This window comes from Dunckerocampus dactyliophorus, chromosome 17, assembly GCF_027744805.1.
Source record: "Dunckerocampus dactyliophorus isolate RoL2022-P2 chromosome 17, RoL_Ddac_1.1, whole genome shotgun sequence".
NCBI classification, from domain to species: Eukaryota; Metazoa; Chordata; class Actinopteri; order Syngnathiformes; family Syngnathidae; genus Dunckerocampus; species Dunckerocampus dactyliophorus.
Genome location: NC_072835.1, coordinates 18,964,036 through 18,980,974, shown reverse-complemented (window position 1 = coordinate 18,980,974; position 16,939 = coordinate 18,964,036). Strand labels below are relative to the sequence as shown.

The 16,939-nt window shown below is 45.0% G+C and overlaps 2 protein-coding genes across 9 annotated transcripts; one reads left to right on the top strand and one right to left on the bottom strand.

The window, feature by feature from the left end:
• Positions 1-661: 661 nt before the first annotated feature.
• sec16a (SEC16 homolog A, endoplasmic reticulum export factor) lies at positions 662-13,978 on the top strand. Of its 5 annotated transcripts, XM_054757232.1 has the most exons (32): positions 763-1,023; positions 1,644-3,912; positions 4,474-5,013; positions 5,092-5,237; positions 5,315-5,403; positions 5,505-5,625; positions 5,758-5,956; positions 6,126-6,309; positions 6,384-6,529; positions 6,616-6,677; positions 6,785-6,923; positions 7,011-7,253; positions 7,332-7,429; positions 7,516-7,597; positions 7,682-7,799; positions 7,878-7,989; positions 8,070-8,175; positions 8,257-8,397; positions 8,473-8,586; positions 8,671-8,872; positions 8,950-9,404; positions 9,480-9,527; positions 9,698-9,862; positions 9,940-10,023; positions 10,097-10,153; positions 10,227-10,347; positions 10,417-10,557; positions 10,640-10,719; positions 10,992-11,063; positions 11,440-11,499; positions 12,600-12,660; positions 12,740-13,977. In XM_054757232.1, exons 2-31 carry the CDS (start codon positions 1,711-1,713, stop codon positions 12,648-12,650), a joined length of 6,378 nt encoding a protein of 2,125 aa, XP_054613207.1. In that variant the 5' UTR covers positions 763-1,023; positions 1,644-1,710; the 3' UTR covers positions 12,651-12,660; positions 12,740-13,977. The 5 variants fall into 5 exon arrangements, with proteins under 5 accessions (XP_054613204.1, XP_054613207.1, XP_054613205.1 ...); XM_054757229.1 differs by lacking the exon at positions 763-1,023 and adding an exon at positions 662-739 and having other exon boundaries at positions 1,644-5,013; positions 12,740-13,976; XM_054757230.1 differs by having other exon boundaries at positions 1,644-5,013; positions 6,387-6,529; positions 12,740-13,978.
• On the bottom strand, positions 9,327-16,804 carry LOC129170062 (uncharacterized). Of its 4 annotated transcripts, XR_008566522.1 has the most exons (8): positions 16,444-16,804; positions 16,239-16,356; positions 16,059-16,171; positions 15,852-15,951; positions 15,444-15,565; positions 12,153-12,298; positions 11,939-12,057; positions 9,327-11,726 (listed from the first exon to the last, which is right to left on the bottom strand). XR_008566522.1 is itself a non-coding variant. In XM_054757235.1 (6 exons), the coding sequence occupies exons 1-6, from the start codon at positions 16,523-16,525 to the stop codon at positions 12,270-12,272; spliced, it is 564 nt and encodes a 187-aa protein (XP_054613210.1). In that variant the 5' UTR covers positions 16,526-16,804; the 3' UTR covers positions 12,012-12,269. The 4 variants fall into 4 exon arrangements, 2 of the variants coding, with proteins under 2 accessions (XP_054613210.1, XP_054613209.1); XR_008566521.1 differs by having other exon boundaries at positions 9,327-12,057; XM_054757235.1 differs by lacking the exon at positions 9,327-11,726 and having other exon boundaries at positions 12,012-12,298.
• Positions 16,805-16,939: the final 135 nt, after the last annotated feature.

The window sequence follows — 16,939 nt, the reverse complement described above, 5'->3', positions numbered from 1 at the left end:
CGTTCGAATCTCCGTTGGGCATGTCTGTGTGGAGTTTGCATGTTCCTCCCATGCGAGCGCGGGTTTTCTCCGGCACTCGGGTTCCTCCGACATTCCAAAATCATGCATGTTTGGTTAATTGGGAACTCTAAAATGTCCATAGGTATGAATGTGAGTGTGAGTGATTGTTTGCCTATATGTGCCGTCCGATTGACTGGCGACCAGTCCAGGGAGTAGTACGCCTCTCGCCCGAAGTCAGCTGGGATAGACTCCATCATAACCCGCGACCCTCGTGAGGATAAGCGGTACAGAAGATGGATCGATGGTTGAACCATTAGGACCCCTAATGGTTCATCACCTGCACTGCAATTGCACTCCGGTAATAACTGTTGTATTGCATCGTTAAAAATGTGCTGAATATACACATAATAAATATAAGTGACAAAACAAAGCCAACATTGAGGTGATTTATTTTATATCTGACATGTATGTGCTGCTATGATTGCAACATTTAGCTACCTTCATAGCTAACTGCATTTTAGCTACTAAATATTGCGTTTTAAGTTAATGTTATTTAAGTCATTTCATTTACAGGATACATAACTTGAATGCACTCAGGTAAATTGTGGATCGATCAAAAAATAAGTTAAGCCCCGCCCGTGTGATGACGTAACAGTTGACGCCGCTTGTACACGTAGCCTAATAGGATGTGGCTATTGAAGATGGTAGCGGTGTGTCATACTCACGATTCTGCGCATTTGTAAGATTTTCCTCTTATCTGTACACATTCTGTACCAGCCGGGGAGCGTGCACACACATACTAATAGTAACACCGTTTTAATTTTTGCGTTCAATCTGACGTTTGCCGCATAAATTTGAACTGTTTCCCTGCTGTTAGCTAGCTAACGGCTAAGCTAACAACCTCGAATGCTAACATTAGCTCAACCAGGCAGTGGACTTGTTTAAATGTACTCGACGAGTGACAAGCGACCCGAAACTGCTCCCTGGAAGCTCTTGTCGGCTCCGAATCCACAAGAAAAGAAGGTTTGCACAGAGGACACTTGAGACAACCAGATATGTCCACATTCCGTCGACTTTGGACGGCAGTGTTTTGCTAGTTATGGCGTTGAGGACATGGGTTTAAACTGTGCAGCAGCACCGTTAGCTGCCAAGCCAACAACAAGAACTCTTTACAGGAAGTTTGAAGGCTTGCTACTTGATGTAACCAACGAAATAACGTTTGAGTGCCTAAGTTGACTGTGTGGTGACAGCAGAGGTCCAAAGTTGTCTCAAAGACTAATTTAAAGTAGGCATAGCTGACAGTTTGCTGGGGATTTTTTTGTGGCACATACAGGTATACTGTGGCCTTACCTTACTTTGAACAATGCTTGTATGAAATGTGTCATTTTACCTATGGACATTTGATAGTGCATGATTGCTAAATAATAAAATAACAATGAGTGATGTGATGGTGAAAGTAATACTGCTTAGACATTATTACAGTTAGTTTGTTATAATATATCATAGTTGGGTATCAGATGTAGTGTGGAATTGATGTTGCCACGTTGTCAAGTTTGAATGGCGATCTGGAATACTGCGCAAATATAGGTGTGGTAAGGTTCATGTACAGTTTTGCACTCACCACCTGTTCTTTCTCCATCCAGCTACGACTGATTTCAACCCCTCAAGTGAGATCTTGTGGAGTGACTTGGCTGTCGCAACTCAGCTGCCATGCAGCCCCCTCCTCGGACTGGACTTCCCGGAGCCTCCGGCCCTCCTCCTCCTTCTGGGCCCAATATGTTCCGCAGGACCAGGCCTGTAAAGGCTACAGCAGGGGCAGCGTCTTCCTCGATGCCACGCTCTACCCAACCCATGACAAATCCCTTTGCTTTTGTCCAAGGTCCCCCTCCTCCTATGGCTACAGGTGGTTTCCCCGTACCCAACAGCAACCCTCTTCTAACACAAGCCCCACCCAACACCGCGTATGCCGAGGCGGGCTCAGGTCTGCCTCCTCAACCTCAGACGTTGGAGAATGTCCCAGCTGCTCCATCTGCCCCGCCGTCGTCCTCTCTGCCAGGGGTGCCCATGTTCAGCCCTCATAGTGCAGCCACACCTCCAGCTTATCAGGCACCCACTCGTACTGTATACGCACCTTCACATTCTGAACAGGGTTATTTTAACTCAAGAGAGCAACCGTCAGGCATTGCCGCAGAACCGCTGTCTGTGCCGTCAATCCCAGTACAGAGTCAGACATTTAATCAGGAATTCCACGGGCAGCCTCCCCCTCAGCTTGTCTCCTTCCAACCTGTGCCTCCTGCTACCAACACTTCCCAAAGGGCATCTGATCATGGAAGTCGCCCTCCATCGGTTCAGAACTATTTTCAACCTACGAATGACCCTCCACAACAGCCTTTTAATATACAAACCCAAGTGTACCCCTCAAGCATCCCCGCCCCTCCAACACAATTTGGGCACCTCCAAATGCAGACTTCTCTTCCTCATCAGAACCCTGTAAATCCCCCCAGCTCTCAATGGGCTGGACCAAATGCAACCCAACAGAATAACTCACATTTCCAAAACCAGAGCTACTTAATGCAAAGTTCTGTCCCCCATGACGCATGGTTCAATCAAGCGCCCCAGGACCCAGCCTACCACCAAATGGGGACTGCCCCTGTCCATCTGCAGCCTCAGTCTGAAGATGGATCCTATCAAGCGTCAAATAGAGCTCCCCAGCATTGCTCTGCCTCTGCAACAGCCCCATACTCTCAGGAGTCTGGCACACTCTCTATGTTTTTTAATAACAATGATGTAGAAAATGAGGAAACTTTGTCAGGAGAGAGAAATAAGGTGATGAATGGTGTCCCTGAGACTTTGCAGCCTCCGAGTAACCCAGAAGTAGCTGCTCCACCTGCACACAATGTTATTGCAGATGTTCCTATTGATAACCAAGGAGCATGTTTGCAGGACTGTTCTCACATACCATATATGAGTGATGCCAATGCTACACCACAGGCAAATCCCCCTGATTCGCAGTATGATCACGTGGAGAATTTTGAGTGTGTCCCAAATCAAGAAGTATTGCCCAGTGAAACTGCAGGTGTTGTTTCTGTGCCTGCTGCACATGGAGTTGACACGTTTGAACCGGGGCCTAACCTAGAGACTCCAGATTCTGTTCCCAGACCAATGAGGTCTGCTAGTGCATCCTCAAACTACAGTAGTATGAGTTACGGAAGTGGGACTGCTAGCCGTCGGCATCAGGGTGTAGTCGGTACCTTTATTCAGCAGGAAAGCCCACGGCCCTCTGATGATACAAACCCACCTCCTCCCGCTGCTGTCGGAGGCTACTTTGAACAGATCGACTCTTCTCCAGTTGGAGATGTGGCCGTGCAGCAGAAGTCATCGGAGCAGATGTGGTCCGCCACACCGAGCCCACCAAAACCAACTGGAAACTTTCAGGCCAGTGCTAACAGCTCTTTTGAGCCTGTTCGCTCACATGTGGTCGGGGTGCGTCCAATTGAGGTTGATAGGGCAAAAATGGTAGCAGAGGGTGGCACAGATACTACGCCTGGCAACCTGGAGCAGCCACCAGATAACATGGAAAATATTTATGGGCCAGGACACCCTCTCCCTGTCAGTGTACCTCACCTGGCAAACCCTACAGTTCAGTCTCACTCAAGACCCTCATCGCGTGCTTATGGCGCCAGTCGGCCCTGTGAGAGCCCTGCCACTACTTTATGGGCCCACAGCGACCCTACAAGCTTGGGCGCTAACATTCTTTTAGCGCCTGCTGCCCCGACTGTTCTTGCGCCTTTAAGGGAGCCTAGTGTTGATGTCATTCAGCCTCCAGAGGATGGCCCACTGGACCTACATCCTCCTGAGAGAATCCAGCCAACAACACAGCAAAATTCAGAGAACCTTGAGAACCCACCAAAGGTGAGTGAGTTAGACACAACAGACTCCCAAGGCAACCTGGGCTATGCGTCTCTCCTGGTGTCCGATTCGCTCCAACAGCCTGTTCTGATTGCACCGCCTGTGTCCAATTGCAATGTAATTTCCCCCAGTGCCCTTGTGCAAGTGGCAAGTCAGAGTACCTCAGCTATGAGAACAATTGGACAGGGTACGAGTACATCCCATGCAACTGTACAGCCCTCTAATCAGAATCCACTTTACCCACCTGCTTCTACCTCAAACCCCGCCCCGCTCAATCTGACCCGAGATGCAGAATTGGCAACTTCAGGAGTTGCTTCATCACAGCCTCATCCAGTCCGTCCCCCCTTTGCTCGGGGCCAGTCATTGAGTGGAGAGCCCCACTTTGATCACAAAGTTAATCCTCCGACTTCTCTTGCCGCTGCTTCTGTCCCCAATCACAATCAGCCGTCAAATTATGAACTCCTTGATTTTTCTATGCACCAATCACAAAGCAAAAATCAAGCATCTGGCCATCCTTCAGCTTTACACGAGACTCCACAGTCTAGTAATGGATTTTACATGCAGGTCACCAAAGATGCACAGCAAGGGGTAAGAGTGGAAGAGAATGTACAGGTACCGCCAGCTTCTTCATCCACCACCCAGGTGCCACTGGCGTCTTCAACAATTCCAGGGGTCCCACCAACCACAACTGCTAGCACTCAGCAGCCACAACCCGAACCTCCCAGGACACCAGATTCAAATGCCACAGTACAGGGACAAAGTGACGCTGCTATTCCAGTGAGGGGAGCACAGCCACTACCTGGCCAGTATCCAAACCAGGCACTTGGTCCTGCTACCGCGGGTGCTCCTCCTGCTACAGGTCCACCTGGTCCTCCTGGACCTTCCGGGCCACTCCCTCCAGGGTCTTCCCAGCCAGCTCCAGGTGATCCACTTCGACCACCTTCTTCTGCTGGTAGCCAGCAGGGTTATGGTCCCCCTCCTCCTGGGCCGGGGCAGATGTACGGCAGCTATTATGGAAGCTACGGTGAATACCCAGATGGCCGAGCACCGTATCCTCCTGGGCCATACCCACCTGGGGATCCTAGAGCTCTGCAGTATTATCACGTATGGCATATTTTGTATACTTCAAACTACCTTCAATATACATTATTTTATTATGTTAATATATTACTTTTCTCTTAGGATGGATCCTGCAGAGGAGATCCATGGTATGGCAGATACGAGGGCCTGAACCCCGCCTACCGTGACCCAAACCATCCGTACAGAGAGCCTCAGCTGGAGCGACCCAGTTCCAGGGCCAGTCAGTACTCTGACAGGCCCCCATCCAGGTAAGTTCATTTCTGTTTTTTTTTTTCTGTACTTGATCTTTGAGCTTCACTTCCGCTTGGCTTCGTTCTCCTTTCAGGCAAGGCAATCCTGATGACTACCACAGAGCGAACCGAAGTGCCTATGAAGAATATTATGCAAATTACGCCAAGCACTATGATTATGCGGGTATGAGATATTCTTAGTTTAAAAATATATGTGCAAATACTTGTAAAGTCTTGTGTATGGATAATGGTTTTCATGTGAACTTCTGCCTATGTACATACAAGGATACTATGGACAGTTTGACCCCCGATACAGAGGATACTATGATCAGTCCTACTGGTCTACTTATGATGAAAGCTACAGAGGCAGAGACAACTACTACAATCAACAAATGTATCCTACTAGGTATGCAATTGCACAAGTTTTATGACAGTTTAGTTTCATCCTAATACTTTTTTAAATTTTTTTTGTGTTTTTTGTGTAACATTTACAAATGTGGAACTGACTGTAAGATAAACGCTGTCATTCTTCTTACAGAAAAGATGGCTATGAAGACCAGTGGCGGTACCACCCTTATTATGCTAGCAGTTTTGATGATGATTGCCGTCGGCGTGGAGATGCGTACAATGACGACTTTGACCGACGCAGCGTACACAGCGAACAGTCAGCGCACAGTGTGCACAGCTCGCATAGTCACCACAGCAGGCGCAGCAGCTTCAGCTCAAGGTCGCAACAGGTACATGCATGTTTTTCTAAAATAAAGCTTTCCAATGTATGAAATATGTTATGCTGCAATAATAATATATCAATAGGTTCTAACATGTACAGTATATTCTTCCTGAGCCTGATTTAAATGCCAGCGACTAATCTATCCGTAGAATAAGTGTTGTCTTTCCCCCATATAGAGTCAGGCATACAGGAGCCAGCCAGACTTGGTGTCAGCAGTCTATGATGCCACAGCATCCACTTTGGCTGTGGATTATTCCTATGGAGAGTACCCAAATCAGACTGATGCTTCCCAGAATTATGGGCAGTACCTGTATCCCTCTGATTACACAGCAGACAGCACCTGGGCTGCCACTGAACAGCGTAAGTTTGCATTCCTGTAATTTTGTGTTAAGAAATGATTCCTTCTATCTCTCACTTGGCAAATGTTCTCCCAGTAGCGCCCCCGCGTCCTGCTACTCCAGAGAAGTTCACCATGCCCCACCGTTGTGCCCGCTTTGGACCTGGCGGTCATCTGGTTCAGGTTCTGCCCAATCTTCCCTCAGCTGGACAGCCTGCTCTTGTTGATATTCACAACCTCGAGGTACATTTTCAATTGTGCTGTGTTGTGAGACGATTATTTCAAATGTAGTATATTTTAGACATTTAATTGGGTTTATGTTGTTCCAGACAATGCTGCAGAACACTTCGGACCAGGAAGAGCTACGAGCCTTTCCTGGACCGCTTGTTAAGTATGTGTGTTTTGATCATCCTTAACAACAACATTTGCAGATTTTTATTAATTTAGATTGAGGAGTCCTTGCCAAACTCAATCATTTTTTTATATCGTACCCATCAGGGAGGAGACCCACAAGGTGGATGTCATAAAGTTCTCCCAGAATAAAGCTCTGAAATGTTCCCATGATGACAACCTCTTAGACCGAGACTCTGCCCGCCTACTTTGGGATTTCATTGTGCTGTTGTGTAGACAGAATGGGGTAAGCATTGATTGAATTACATCTATAAATCCCTTTTTTTGTGATGGCGGACTCAAATTTTTTACTGTAACGCTTTGTTTGTTCAAGACGGTGGTTGGCACCGACATTGCGGACCTATTGTTGAAGGAGCATCGCTCCGTGTGGCTACCGGGCAAGAGTCCTAATGAAGCAAACTTAATTGATTTCAACAATGAACCGCTGGCCAGAGCGGAAGAGGAGCCAGGAGCTGGGCCACTGTCCCTTCTTTCGGACACTTTCATGACAGTCCCAGAAAACGTTGGTAAAGAAACAGAACGCTTCAGAGAGTTGCTATTGTTTGGCCGCAAGAAGGTAAGAAGTACTCTAAGGTAGCCTGTATTTGTTTAATGCAAACATATTATAACATGCTCTTCTTTTTCTACTCACCAGGATGCACTTGAAGCCGCCATGAAAGGAGGTCTCTGGGGCCATGCCCTCCTTTTGGCCAGCAAGATGGACAACAGGACACATGCACGTGTCATGACAAGGTGACCTATGAACTTGCCTATGCCTTTTTTTATCATCCTTTTGAAACGGTGCACAGTACCTAGTCATCTATTTTTGTCCATGCCAGGTTTGCCAACAGTTTGCCCATCAATGACCCTCTCCAGACAGTGTATCAGCTCATGTCAGGGAGGATGCCTGCGTCAGCTACTGTAAGTCCGTTGGATTGATTTAAAATAGGTGGCATTTCACCTATATATGCATTATTAAACTCCTGAGATTTCCAATGTCTATAGTGCTGTGGCGAGGCAAAGTGGGGCGATTGGCGCCCTCACCTGGCCATGGTGCTGTCTAACCTGACACACACTTTGGACCTTGATACACGCACAATCACGACTATGGGAGACACTCTTGGTAGGATGAAACCAGAATTCAAACCATTTGTTCTCTTAAGCACCACAACAGTGTTGTTTTAATTTTTGTATTTGTCAGCGTCCAAGGGGCTCATTGATGCAGCACACTTCTGCTACTTGATGGCTCAAGTTGGCCTTGGTGTGTACACAAAAAAGAGCACCAAGATGGTTCTGATAGGCTCCAACCACAGGTAGTGCACCAATGGGGGCATGTCTAATCAGACAAAGTAACCCACATGTATAACGTTGCAAATTTATATCTCTACTTTAGTTTGTCCTTTTACCACTTTGCAACCAATGAGGCAATCCAGAGGACGGAGGCCTACGAATACGCTCAATCGCTGGGCTCCCAGCCTTGCTCACTGCCCAATTTCCAGGTATTTTCAAAATTTTATATATATATATATATATTTTAGAAATGGTTGTCAAAACCTTTTCGACCTTGTGTGCCATCTAAGGTCTTCAAGTTGATCTATGCATGCCGTCTGGCTGAAGCAGGTCTGAGTGCTCAGGCCTTCCACTACTGTGAAGTCATCTCTCGGACTGTCCTTGTGCAGCCGTCCTACTACTCCCCTGTTTTCATTAGCCAAGTTATCCAGGCAAGTGCCTCTCTTGTCTTTGACTTGTCACTTCTGGAGACTAACAAGTGTCTATCTTATGTTAATTGTTGACAGATGTCTGAGAAGCTGCGATTCTTCGACCCCCAACTGAAGGAGAAGCCAGAGCAGGAATTGTTCAATGAGCCAGATTGGCTGATCCAGCTCAGACAGCTGGATGGGCAGATCAGGGTGAGCAGGAGGACAGTTTTAGGTCTTCTGAAATGCAAACCCAAGCTGGGGGAAAAAAAACTCATAACTCATATTCTTCCTTAGACGGGGGTAATAGCTTACAACCCTGACAGAATGACTCCAACACAGTTTTCCAGCAGCAGCCCCAGCTCAGATCTAGATCAGCCCAGTTTAGCTGAACCTTACAGCACCTCAATGGAGCTGGATGGCCCCACCCCTGACAATCCATTGATGAGCTCATTGCTGCCTGGGCCTCCACCACAGGGTGTTCAGCTGATGCCCCCAGGTTTGTGGATTCAGGTGATGAATTATTTTCTTGTTTTCAACCCATCCTGAATTAGAACCATGTTACTTTTCTATTAGCTCCCACTTCGATCCTCCAAGACGGAATTGCCGTGCCTCAGCCCCATTGCAACATGCCCCAATTCTACCCAGTTCCACCCAGCGGAGCTTCCGGACAACTTTCTATGTCAGGCTACCCTCCTCAGGACCCTGCATATGCTTCTCCCCACTTCCAACCCCCATCTGAGCAGTCGGAAATGTATCCTGGATCTTATCAGCAACCATGCCCTCCACCCATGCCCTCTCAAGTGGGCCAGATGTCACCTCTCATGCCCCCACCCCGGGTGCCGCATTCACCGGTGCAAATCAGCCATCAGATGTCTCCTCAGATGCCTGCGCACATGCCACCTTCACCCGGGGGTGTTCCCCCTCTTGAGCCCCCGTCCTTCATCCCACCAGATCAACCAATATCCAACTCCCCACACAGAAGCTCCCTAACACCTCAGATGGACTTTTATGACCACATGGCACAGCTGGTTAGTGACACTCTTGGAAACATTTCATTGATTTATTCATGCTGTTTTGTGGACAATACTTCATCTTTTGTGCAGGGTCCTGGGAGGAGATCAAGGACCACATCGCAGTCTTCGGTGCACCGGGTGCGTTGGTGCTTCTTCCTTGATATACATGTAGCCTGGTTTTTACTGGCGTAGAACAGAAGTGGTTCTGAAGGCTAAAGCATCTACCAACTCTGTACCATCAAGTTACAGTATATCTAAAGATGTGACTAGTGAGTTTTCTGTACTCTTATGGGTTTTCTTGCTTACAGGCATTTGGGCTTCGCTCTCGTACTACTTCTGAGTCTTCAACTCACTCCAGTGGACGTGAGAGGAGCAATTCGGCTGTCAAGCAGACTTCGCCGCCGCCGCCCTCTATTCCTGAACAACCCCGCAAAGAGGAGACCAAGAAAGCCAAAAAGGACTCTCCCAAAAAGGTTCATTTTTGCACTCGGATATTCTCTTACAATCTACAATACCAGTGTTCACGACAGGTTTGTCTTACTCAAAACAGGGTGGCGGCGGGGTGGGCTGGCTGACGTGGCTCTACAGAAAGGGCAAGAATGAGGCTCACTTGCCAGATGACAAAAACAAATCTGTAAGCCACCGATCTTTGCAAAACTCTTAATTTTGTACCTGTAACCAGTCATGGTAAGGAATCTCTTTGTCAGATTGTGTGGGACGAAAAGAAGCAGAAATGGGTCGACCTGAACGAGCCTGAGGAGGAGGTTTGTAATGTAACTTATTTATGACTGAGCTTTATTGTGAACAGAATACTCAGTGTGCCTTTTACCATATTAGAGTAAACCCCTTCCACCACCACCTTCTGGGTTCCCCAAAATGGCTCCCATGCCTGGTCCTACTGGGCCTGCTGCACCCCCAAGCAGCGGTCCTCCAGTCAACATGTTCTCCAGGAGAGCTGGTAAAATAGGGATTATTTAAAGATGTCTCCAGATGATGTAATTGACTGGGTTTGGGGCTTCCTCCTCAGGCATCAAGAGCCGATATGTGGACGTGCTGAACCCGAGTGGAGCTGCTAAACCAGCTGGGTTGGCTCCTGCTCCTCCTATGGACCTCTTTGCCCCTCTCGCACCAATGTCCATGCCCACAAACCTATTTGTGCCTAGTTCAGGTTTGTGACACAGACACAGTTAGTCATATTTTAAGGGCAGTACAACCAAGTGATGACTACATTTGTCTTTACTGTACTATAGCTCCCAATGATCAACAACCTCTAGAGGGCAGCGAAGGGGGGAATCAGGAACAGACCACACCAAACAGCTCTGTTCCACAGGTATCTACTTTTTAAATCATTGGGAGACCTTGGCATTTCCTAATTAAAATGTACCATATTCCACTATCACCTTTAGGTGGGGGAGGGATTTACTGCTATCTGGCATTGTTTTCATTATTGTTTTAGTTACCAACTTTAATGCCATTTTCTGACACCATCAAGGACAGTACCATGTATTTGCACTTCTGGTTTTTCATTTTTTGGAGGTTTAAAAGTCAGGTGTAAACCCTAAGCTTTCTATATTCAAATTCATTCTTTTGTCTTTAAACCAGATGTTCAATCCAACACTGTTACCACCTGTCCCACAAGGTCCTCCTGTGCTTGATGGGTCACAATCTGGAGAGGTGAGATAAATTGTTGCTTTGTCTTTAGCTAGCTTAAAACCTCCATTCCGTCACTGAAACATGATGCTCGACACCTAACAGCCACGCGTGTGCCGTTTTCTAATTGGTTTGACTGTGAGCACATGACACCATATAATATAGCATGTCCTTTTAAAATCTTTGCTCATAATTTCTCTTAGTGTTCAGCCTTGTTAAAAATCATTCTCTGCTGTAATCTTAATTGTTTTCAAATCTGTTTTTTCCCTCCTCGAGAAGAACCATCAATTCCACATTTGAGCTAGTGAGCTGTTACATAATCTGATGCATGGGAGACAATTAATAAGGCTTTGTGGTTTGTTTTCTTGTCCAATGTTTATTTCCCCCTCGCTGTCCTCAGCTCTCACGTTCTAGCTCAATGAGTTCTTTATCACGAGAAGTGAGTCAGCATTTAAACCAGGTACTTCTTTTTATGAGGTTTGCAAGTGTTTCACAACCTTCCTTACCCTTCTACATACCCTATACACCGCCGCCTGAGCTGCTCTCTCTCGCCCTGTTCATTGCATCAGTAGTAGCACGCTTCAACTGTTTGCCCGAGATGCTTTGCCGTCCATCCAATGCGGGATGTGTGCCTGCTTACTACCTGCCTGCAGTCTCCAGCATTTATTCAACTTCTGAGGACTTCACCTGACAGTTACCGAATAGAAAAGTTGCAACTATGTGGTCATATACAGTATATTTATACCGTAGTGCCAGCATGAGGTGGAAATATGGCAACTGTTAAATGAATGTATTATTTTACATACTAGTTATTTCAACATACATATTCCCAGATAACGTTATTGTGACCAGTAAGGACATGGGTCATCATTGGTGGGAACTAGAAGCATGTTACATACCTGTAGTCACAGTGAGGCTTGCTTGGTAGTCATAAATCACAAAGTGAAGCACGCCACACGGTTTCATCAGATAAGAGTGCAGCATGCTGGGTAGTCATTGGTCAGAGAGGAAATCATACCTGGTTGTCATTGGTCAAAGAGGGAAACATGTTAATAGTCATTGGTTGGAGAGTGAAGCATCCCGGGTAGTCATTGATCAGAGAGCGAAACTTACTGGTAATCATCGGTGAATGAACGAAGCATGTTAAATAGCCAGTGGTCAGAGAGTGATGCATGTTATGTAGTCATTGGTCAAAGAGGGAAGCCTGCTGGGTAGTTATTGGTCAGAGGGTCAAGTTGAATCGTGAATGTTGAATAGTCCTAGGGCAAAGAGTGAAGCCTGCTGGGTAATCATTGGTCAAAAAATTTGAAGCATGCTGGAGACATGTCCTCCTGTTTGTTGTGATGCAGCTCCATTAACCCTCCATAGTATTTGCATGGTTACTAAACAAAGTGAAATATGTCTCCCACTGTGGTTTACGCTATTAATAACATAATTTCTTTAGCTTGTGTTGTTGTAATGTGAGGGCCGCACTTTATTTTATTTTTTTTTTTATGTTACAGTTTCGCCCATCAACAAAAGCAGCATGGAGACTATAGTAACTCTTGCTTCTCTCTGCAGAGTCATCTCGGCCTGAGGAATGCACCTGTAGGAGGTGGTGCCTTTTTGTAACCCTGCACAGGTAAAGACTTAGTTTAGTTAGTTACTTTAGTTTTTTTCCCCAACTTTTTATTCATATGTGTTTACTTTTCTCATATAAGTAATATCAGGAGGAGCTGATGAAGTGAACATCTCGACTTTAAACACTTGTCGGGTAGCGTTCAACTGCCTGGAAGTCAATGAAGCAAGAGGACGTGCTGCTGTCTCTCTGAAGGAACCTTTCTCAGTGGATGAGTGTTCGCCGTCGTGTCAGTCGAACAGCTTAACCACTTTGTTCCTCTTTAATTCCATAATGGCCACAAATATATTTTTTAACAAAGACGGTGTTTGTTCTTGAGCAGAAGCCTCTGCTGCCTTCACATAACTCGCAGGCATCAGTGTACAAATAAAAGCGCTCTCTGCTTGTCTGGCTTAACTGTTAGCACAAGCAGCATCCCATATCCCCTCAGTCTTGTCTTAAAAGTGTAAATGTTTGAGTGATTTAGTGTGAGATGGATAGAAAGAAAGAAGCACCTTTTTATATTTCATATTGTGGTCTCGTATGCCGTTCTTCAGGGTTTCCCTGGAGACGGCATGTTGCGAGCAAGAATGACTTGTGTCTGTAGTGCGTCGTCTGCTGTGTTGTGTGCTTTCCCTCCTCTTGTCAATGACCACAAGAAAACAGACTGGAGGTGGATTAATTCTGCCATGTGAAGATGCCGCATGTTTCCACATATTTATTTAAATGCCTTCCTGTCAATTTGTGACTCAACATTGAAGAGTCTGTGGTCTCACTTTGGCCCAGGTATCTCCCGACCAACGAGCGATGTCTTCAGACCAGCAGGAATCATGAACAGTGCAAAAAAAGCAATTAAAAAATAAATCTATCCAAATATTTGTATATCAGATGGATTGTATTTATGAGCTTTAGGCATAAAGATATGCGTGTATGTGTGAAAGAGTGCATGTGTAGAGAACTGATTTTTTTTGTGTGCGATTAGCTTTGAAGCATCTGATTTGCCGCAAATGTCATAAATACATGTTTGTATAGGCCGTTTATGCTCCGAATAAATCTTTATCTACATTGTAAAATAAAAACAAGTTGTACTTTTCAGTACACTCATTTACTAACATGATTTATTATTGAATCACAACTCCCTCGTCTCACCTCATATTTAATTCACTTTATTTTGTAGACCTGTAATATTTGAAATGGTCCCCTTCTGTTTCAGGAAAGCAAGTTGTTTTCAATTGATCATGTGAAACAACAGGCAAATACTGAATAAAGGTATTTTTGCGTTCGTAGAGCTTTGAAATGTGTCCCATTTGTTTGTTGAATCACAGTAATGTGCTCATATGGAGTCATTATTCAACAGAACATGTGTAAATTACCATTTGTGCAAACTTGATACAATCTACCTGAAGAATGTCACAAAAAATATTGCAAGTGTGGCTTCAGTCATTAATCCCCACTGACAGCAAATTATATTTTACAAAATTCATAATTACAACAAAAAAATACATAAATCAATGCATATCTGATTAGTCAAAATTTGATGAAGCTTTTACTCATTTGCGTTGTCATCTTCAGTCCAAAGTCATCCCCACCCATGTCACATCACCAAAATAGATTTTATTCTTATTTATGTGTCCAGTGCTGCTTGTGCTTTCTGCACAGCAGCCACCAGCATGGTTCGCTCACTTAGCAGCTGACGGACAACACTTGCATCCATCTCCAGCAGCATGCCTACACAAAGAGGGAACTAGACATTAACTCATTCGATACCAAAGATGTAGTTATACGCTTTAATAAACCCGAACGCCCGATCCCAACAATGTATTTATACGTTTTGTTTTTTTTGTGCGAGAGGCAAAAAAAAGTGCATACCACTTCAGAGCAATTTTAAGCCATAAAAACGGCCACAAGGTGACAGAAGCGCATCTGATAAGAGTTCTGCAGAGATCAAGTGGACAGTAGAAACACACACGACAGGAAGGAGGAAGTGAAAGCGTAGTGTGCAGAAGGTTACGCATTGTAAGGAAATTTTAACACATGCACATCCACGTGCACATACAGTTCCGTTCACTTCCAAATGTGAAAATTGTAAATAGTTCATGGTGTTGTATTTGTAAAAAACATTTTTACTTTGATGTAAAACAACCCTTTTTTGTGTTGTTTATGTTGGTATAGTTGTTTAGATATTTGAGCTGTCACAAAAGCAAAAAATGTGTTAGTTATGCTTGAACTGTATCATTTCACAAACCCGTTTCTAGTCAGGAACTGATATTTTCCTGAAACTTACCTATGTTCTACTGCTGATTACTAAAGAACGGAAAAAGGTAGAAACAAACTTTTTTCCCAGATGAAAGACAGGGGTCTAATCTTTCTTTTGGTGGGTTCCATGTTTATATAGCCATAGAACACAATATTCTGTGTGCATTGAAAGATCAGTCAAAATTGTCTAAAAATGTCCAGTTACTGAAGAGGTTGCCATTTGAAAAATGACTGGGATTGAATGAACAGGCATCCATAGTTGGCTTTTTCCCCCCATACTCTACAACCATGTTTCCCGACCTTTTTGTCTTGTATGCCCCCAGAGCCTTTTTGTCATACCACGAGTACTCCTTCACTCATACGTGTTGATAATTCTCCAAAAGTAGACCGCGGCACGACTGTTTGGTGCAGCTGTGCCGCACGTTATTTCTCCCTGGGGAAACTAGTTGTAGCGCACGCGGTCATTCTGAGAATATTTACAGCACTTGGAATTTAAATGTTTCCATGTTTCAAGGCCAAAGAGGGTGGAACACACTGTCGCCTCAGCTCACCTGTGATTTCATGCGTATGACGGTGGTCCAGTTCCTCCACCAGTGAGAAGAGCTTCTCCCCCAACCTCTCTGCATCTTCGGTGTCTGATGAGTCACTGATGTCCGTCTCTTCCACGTGCTGCCTGCACACACATGACACACATTATGACAGTTAAGAATGTTCCGTGTGCTTATCATCCAAGGATGAGTAATTTCACTTCAGTTGAATATTAAATTGTTAAACTCTACAGTGGTTATCTTCTTTTTACACTTGACAGCTGACAATATTAAAACGATACATTTCCATCACAATTCACAAAGGTTTTAACGTGCCGATTTATTAAGCTAAGAGAGGTTTCACTGTACTGGAGTTCCACTTTGAGTGCAAATATGAAAATGATCTACGAAGCACAAATAGTAGTCACATACTCTTTTAAAGTCTTGAGGGCTTTGTTCACCTGCTCTTCCAGCTGCTTGGGATCTGAGAGGAGGTTTAAGACGGCCTCCTTGTGCTGCTCCAGTAACATACCTTGTGGAGTCAAGCGCAATCACATCAGCCACAAGCACAGCTACTTTTGATCAGTATTGTTGTTCAGTGAGTCACATGACGCAAGACAATGAGAAAATGAATCTAACCTGTGATCTTCTGTGAGTAGCCGGTGTTGTAAACATTTACTAGGTCGAAAAGCTGCTCGCCCAAAGAGTCAGAAGATACAGAGGCGTCATCTTCATCCTTACTCGTATTCTTGCTGCAACAAAACATGATTATGAGTCAAGTAAATCCATCATTGAATTGAAATCCACTATTGCATGTACCTGGGCTCCTCCTGGTCCACCTGCAGGGCTCGAACTGCTTTGTCCACAGCTGCAGTGAGCATGGTGTCGTCCTGCAGGATCTGACTCAAAACAGGACCAGGAAGCTCCAGCAACATACCTGAAGGAGGTGCATTTCAAATTTTTAACGTCGACTGAACTTAGTGATATACATTACAGTATCATGGATGGTTATTTTTTTACCCACCTGTCAGTTTTCCAGCATTCTCGCTGTGTTTGGGGTAAATGCGACTGTACAGCTGCTCACCGAGTGCTTCCTCCTCGTCCATGTTTGCTCACATTTAAGCAACTGTGTTATTTTACTAGACTGTGACTTGGAAAGGAGTCGAACTTTATAACGATTTTTCCCATTTCCTCAACTTTTGAGTTGGATAATAACTCCCACTATCGAACTATTTAAACAAGGCAACTTTTGTTTGTTTGTGCTAATTGACATGGAGTCATTTATTTCGTTTCTCAATGGCCTTCCTGTAGCCTGACATATTTGCCACTATATTTAGCGGCTGTTCATAAACAGGCGGCGCATAATGATGACGTAACCCAAACGACGCGTGCATTTGCGATGTGTTCGGGTTTTTTTTTTACAAGGTGCTACGGTGAATTTTAAATTTAGACCACATAAAGCGTATATAATATATATTATGTTTAAATAATGTTATAATCAATCATTTGGACTCGAAATT

Bases quoted from the DNA above. Each gene is read 5' to 3' on its own strand.
- LOC129170062 (XM_054757234.1), bottom strand. From the start codon at position 16,525: ATGGACGAGGAGGAAGCACTCGGTGAGCAGCTGTACAGTCGCATTTAC. The intron at 16,172-16,238 runs GTACATGCAATA...GTTTTGTTGCAG, and splicing joins GTGGACCAGGAGGAGCCCAG to CAAGAATACGAGTAAGGATG. The intron at 14,365-15,443 runs GTGAGCTGAGGC...CTCTTTGTGTAG, and splicing joins TCATACGCATGAAATCACAG to GCATGCTGCTGGAGATGGAT.
- sec16a (XM_054757228.1), top strand. From the start codon at position 1,711: ATGCAGCCCCCTCCTCGGACTGGACTTCCCGGAGCCTCCGGCCCTCCT. The intron at 6,310-6,383 runs GTAAGTTTGCAT...ATGTTCTCCCAG, and splicing joins CTGGGCTGCCACTGAACAGC to TAGCGCCCCCGCGTCCTGCT. The intron at 8,587-8,670 runs GTGAGCAGGAGG...ATTCTTCCTTAG, and splicing joins AGCTGGATGGGCAGATCAGG to ACGGGGGTAATAGCTTACAA.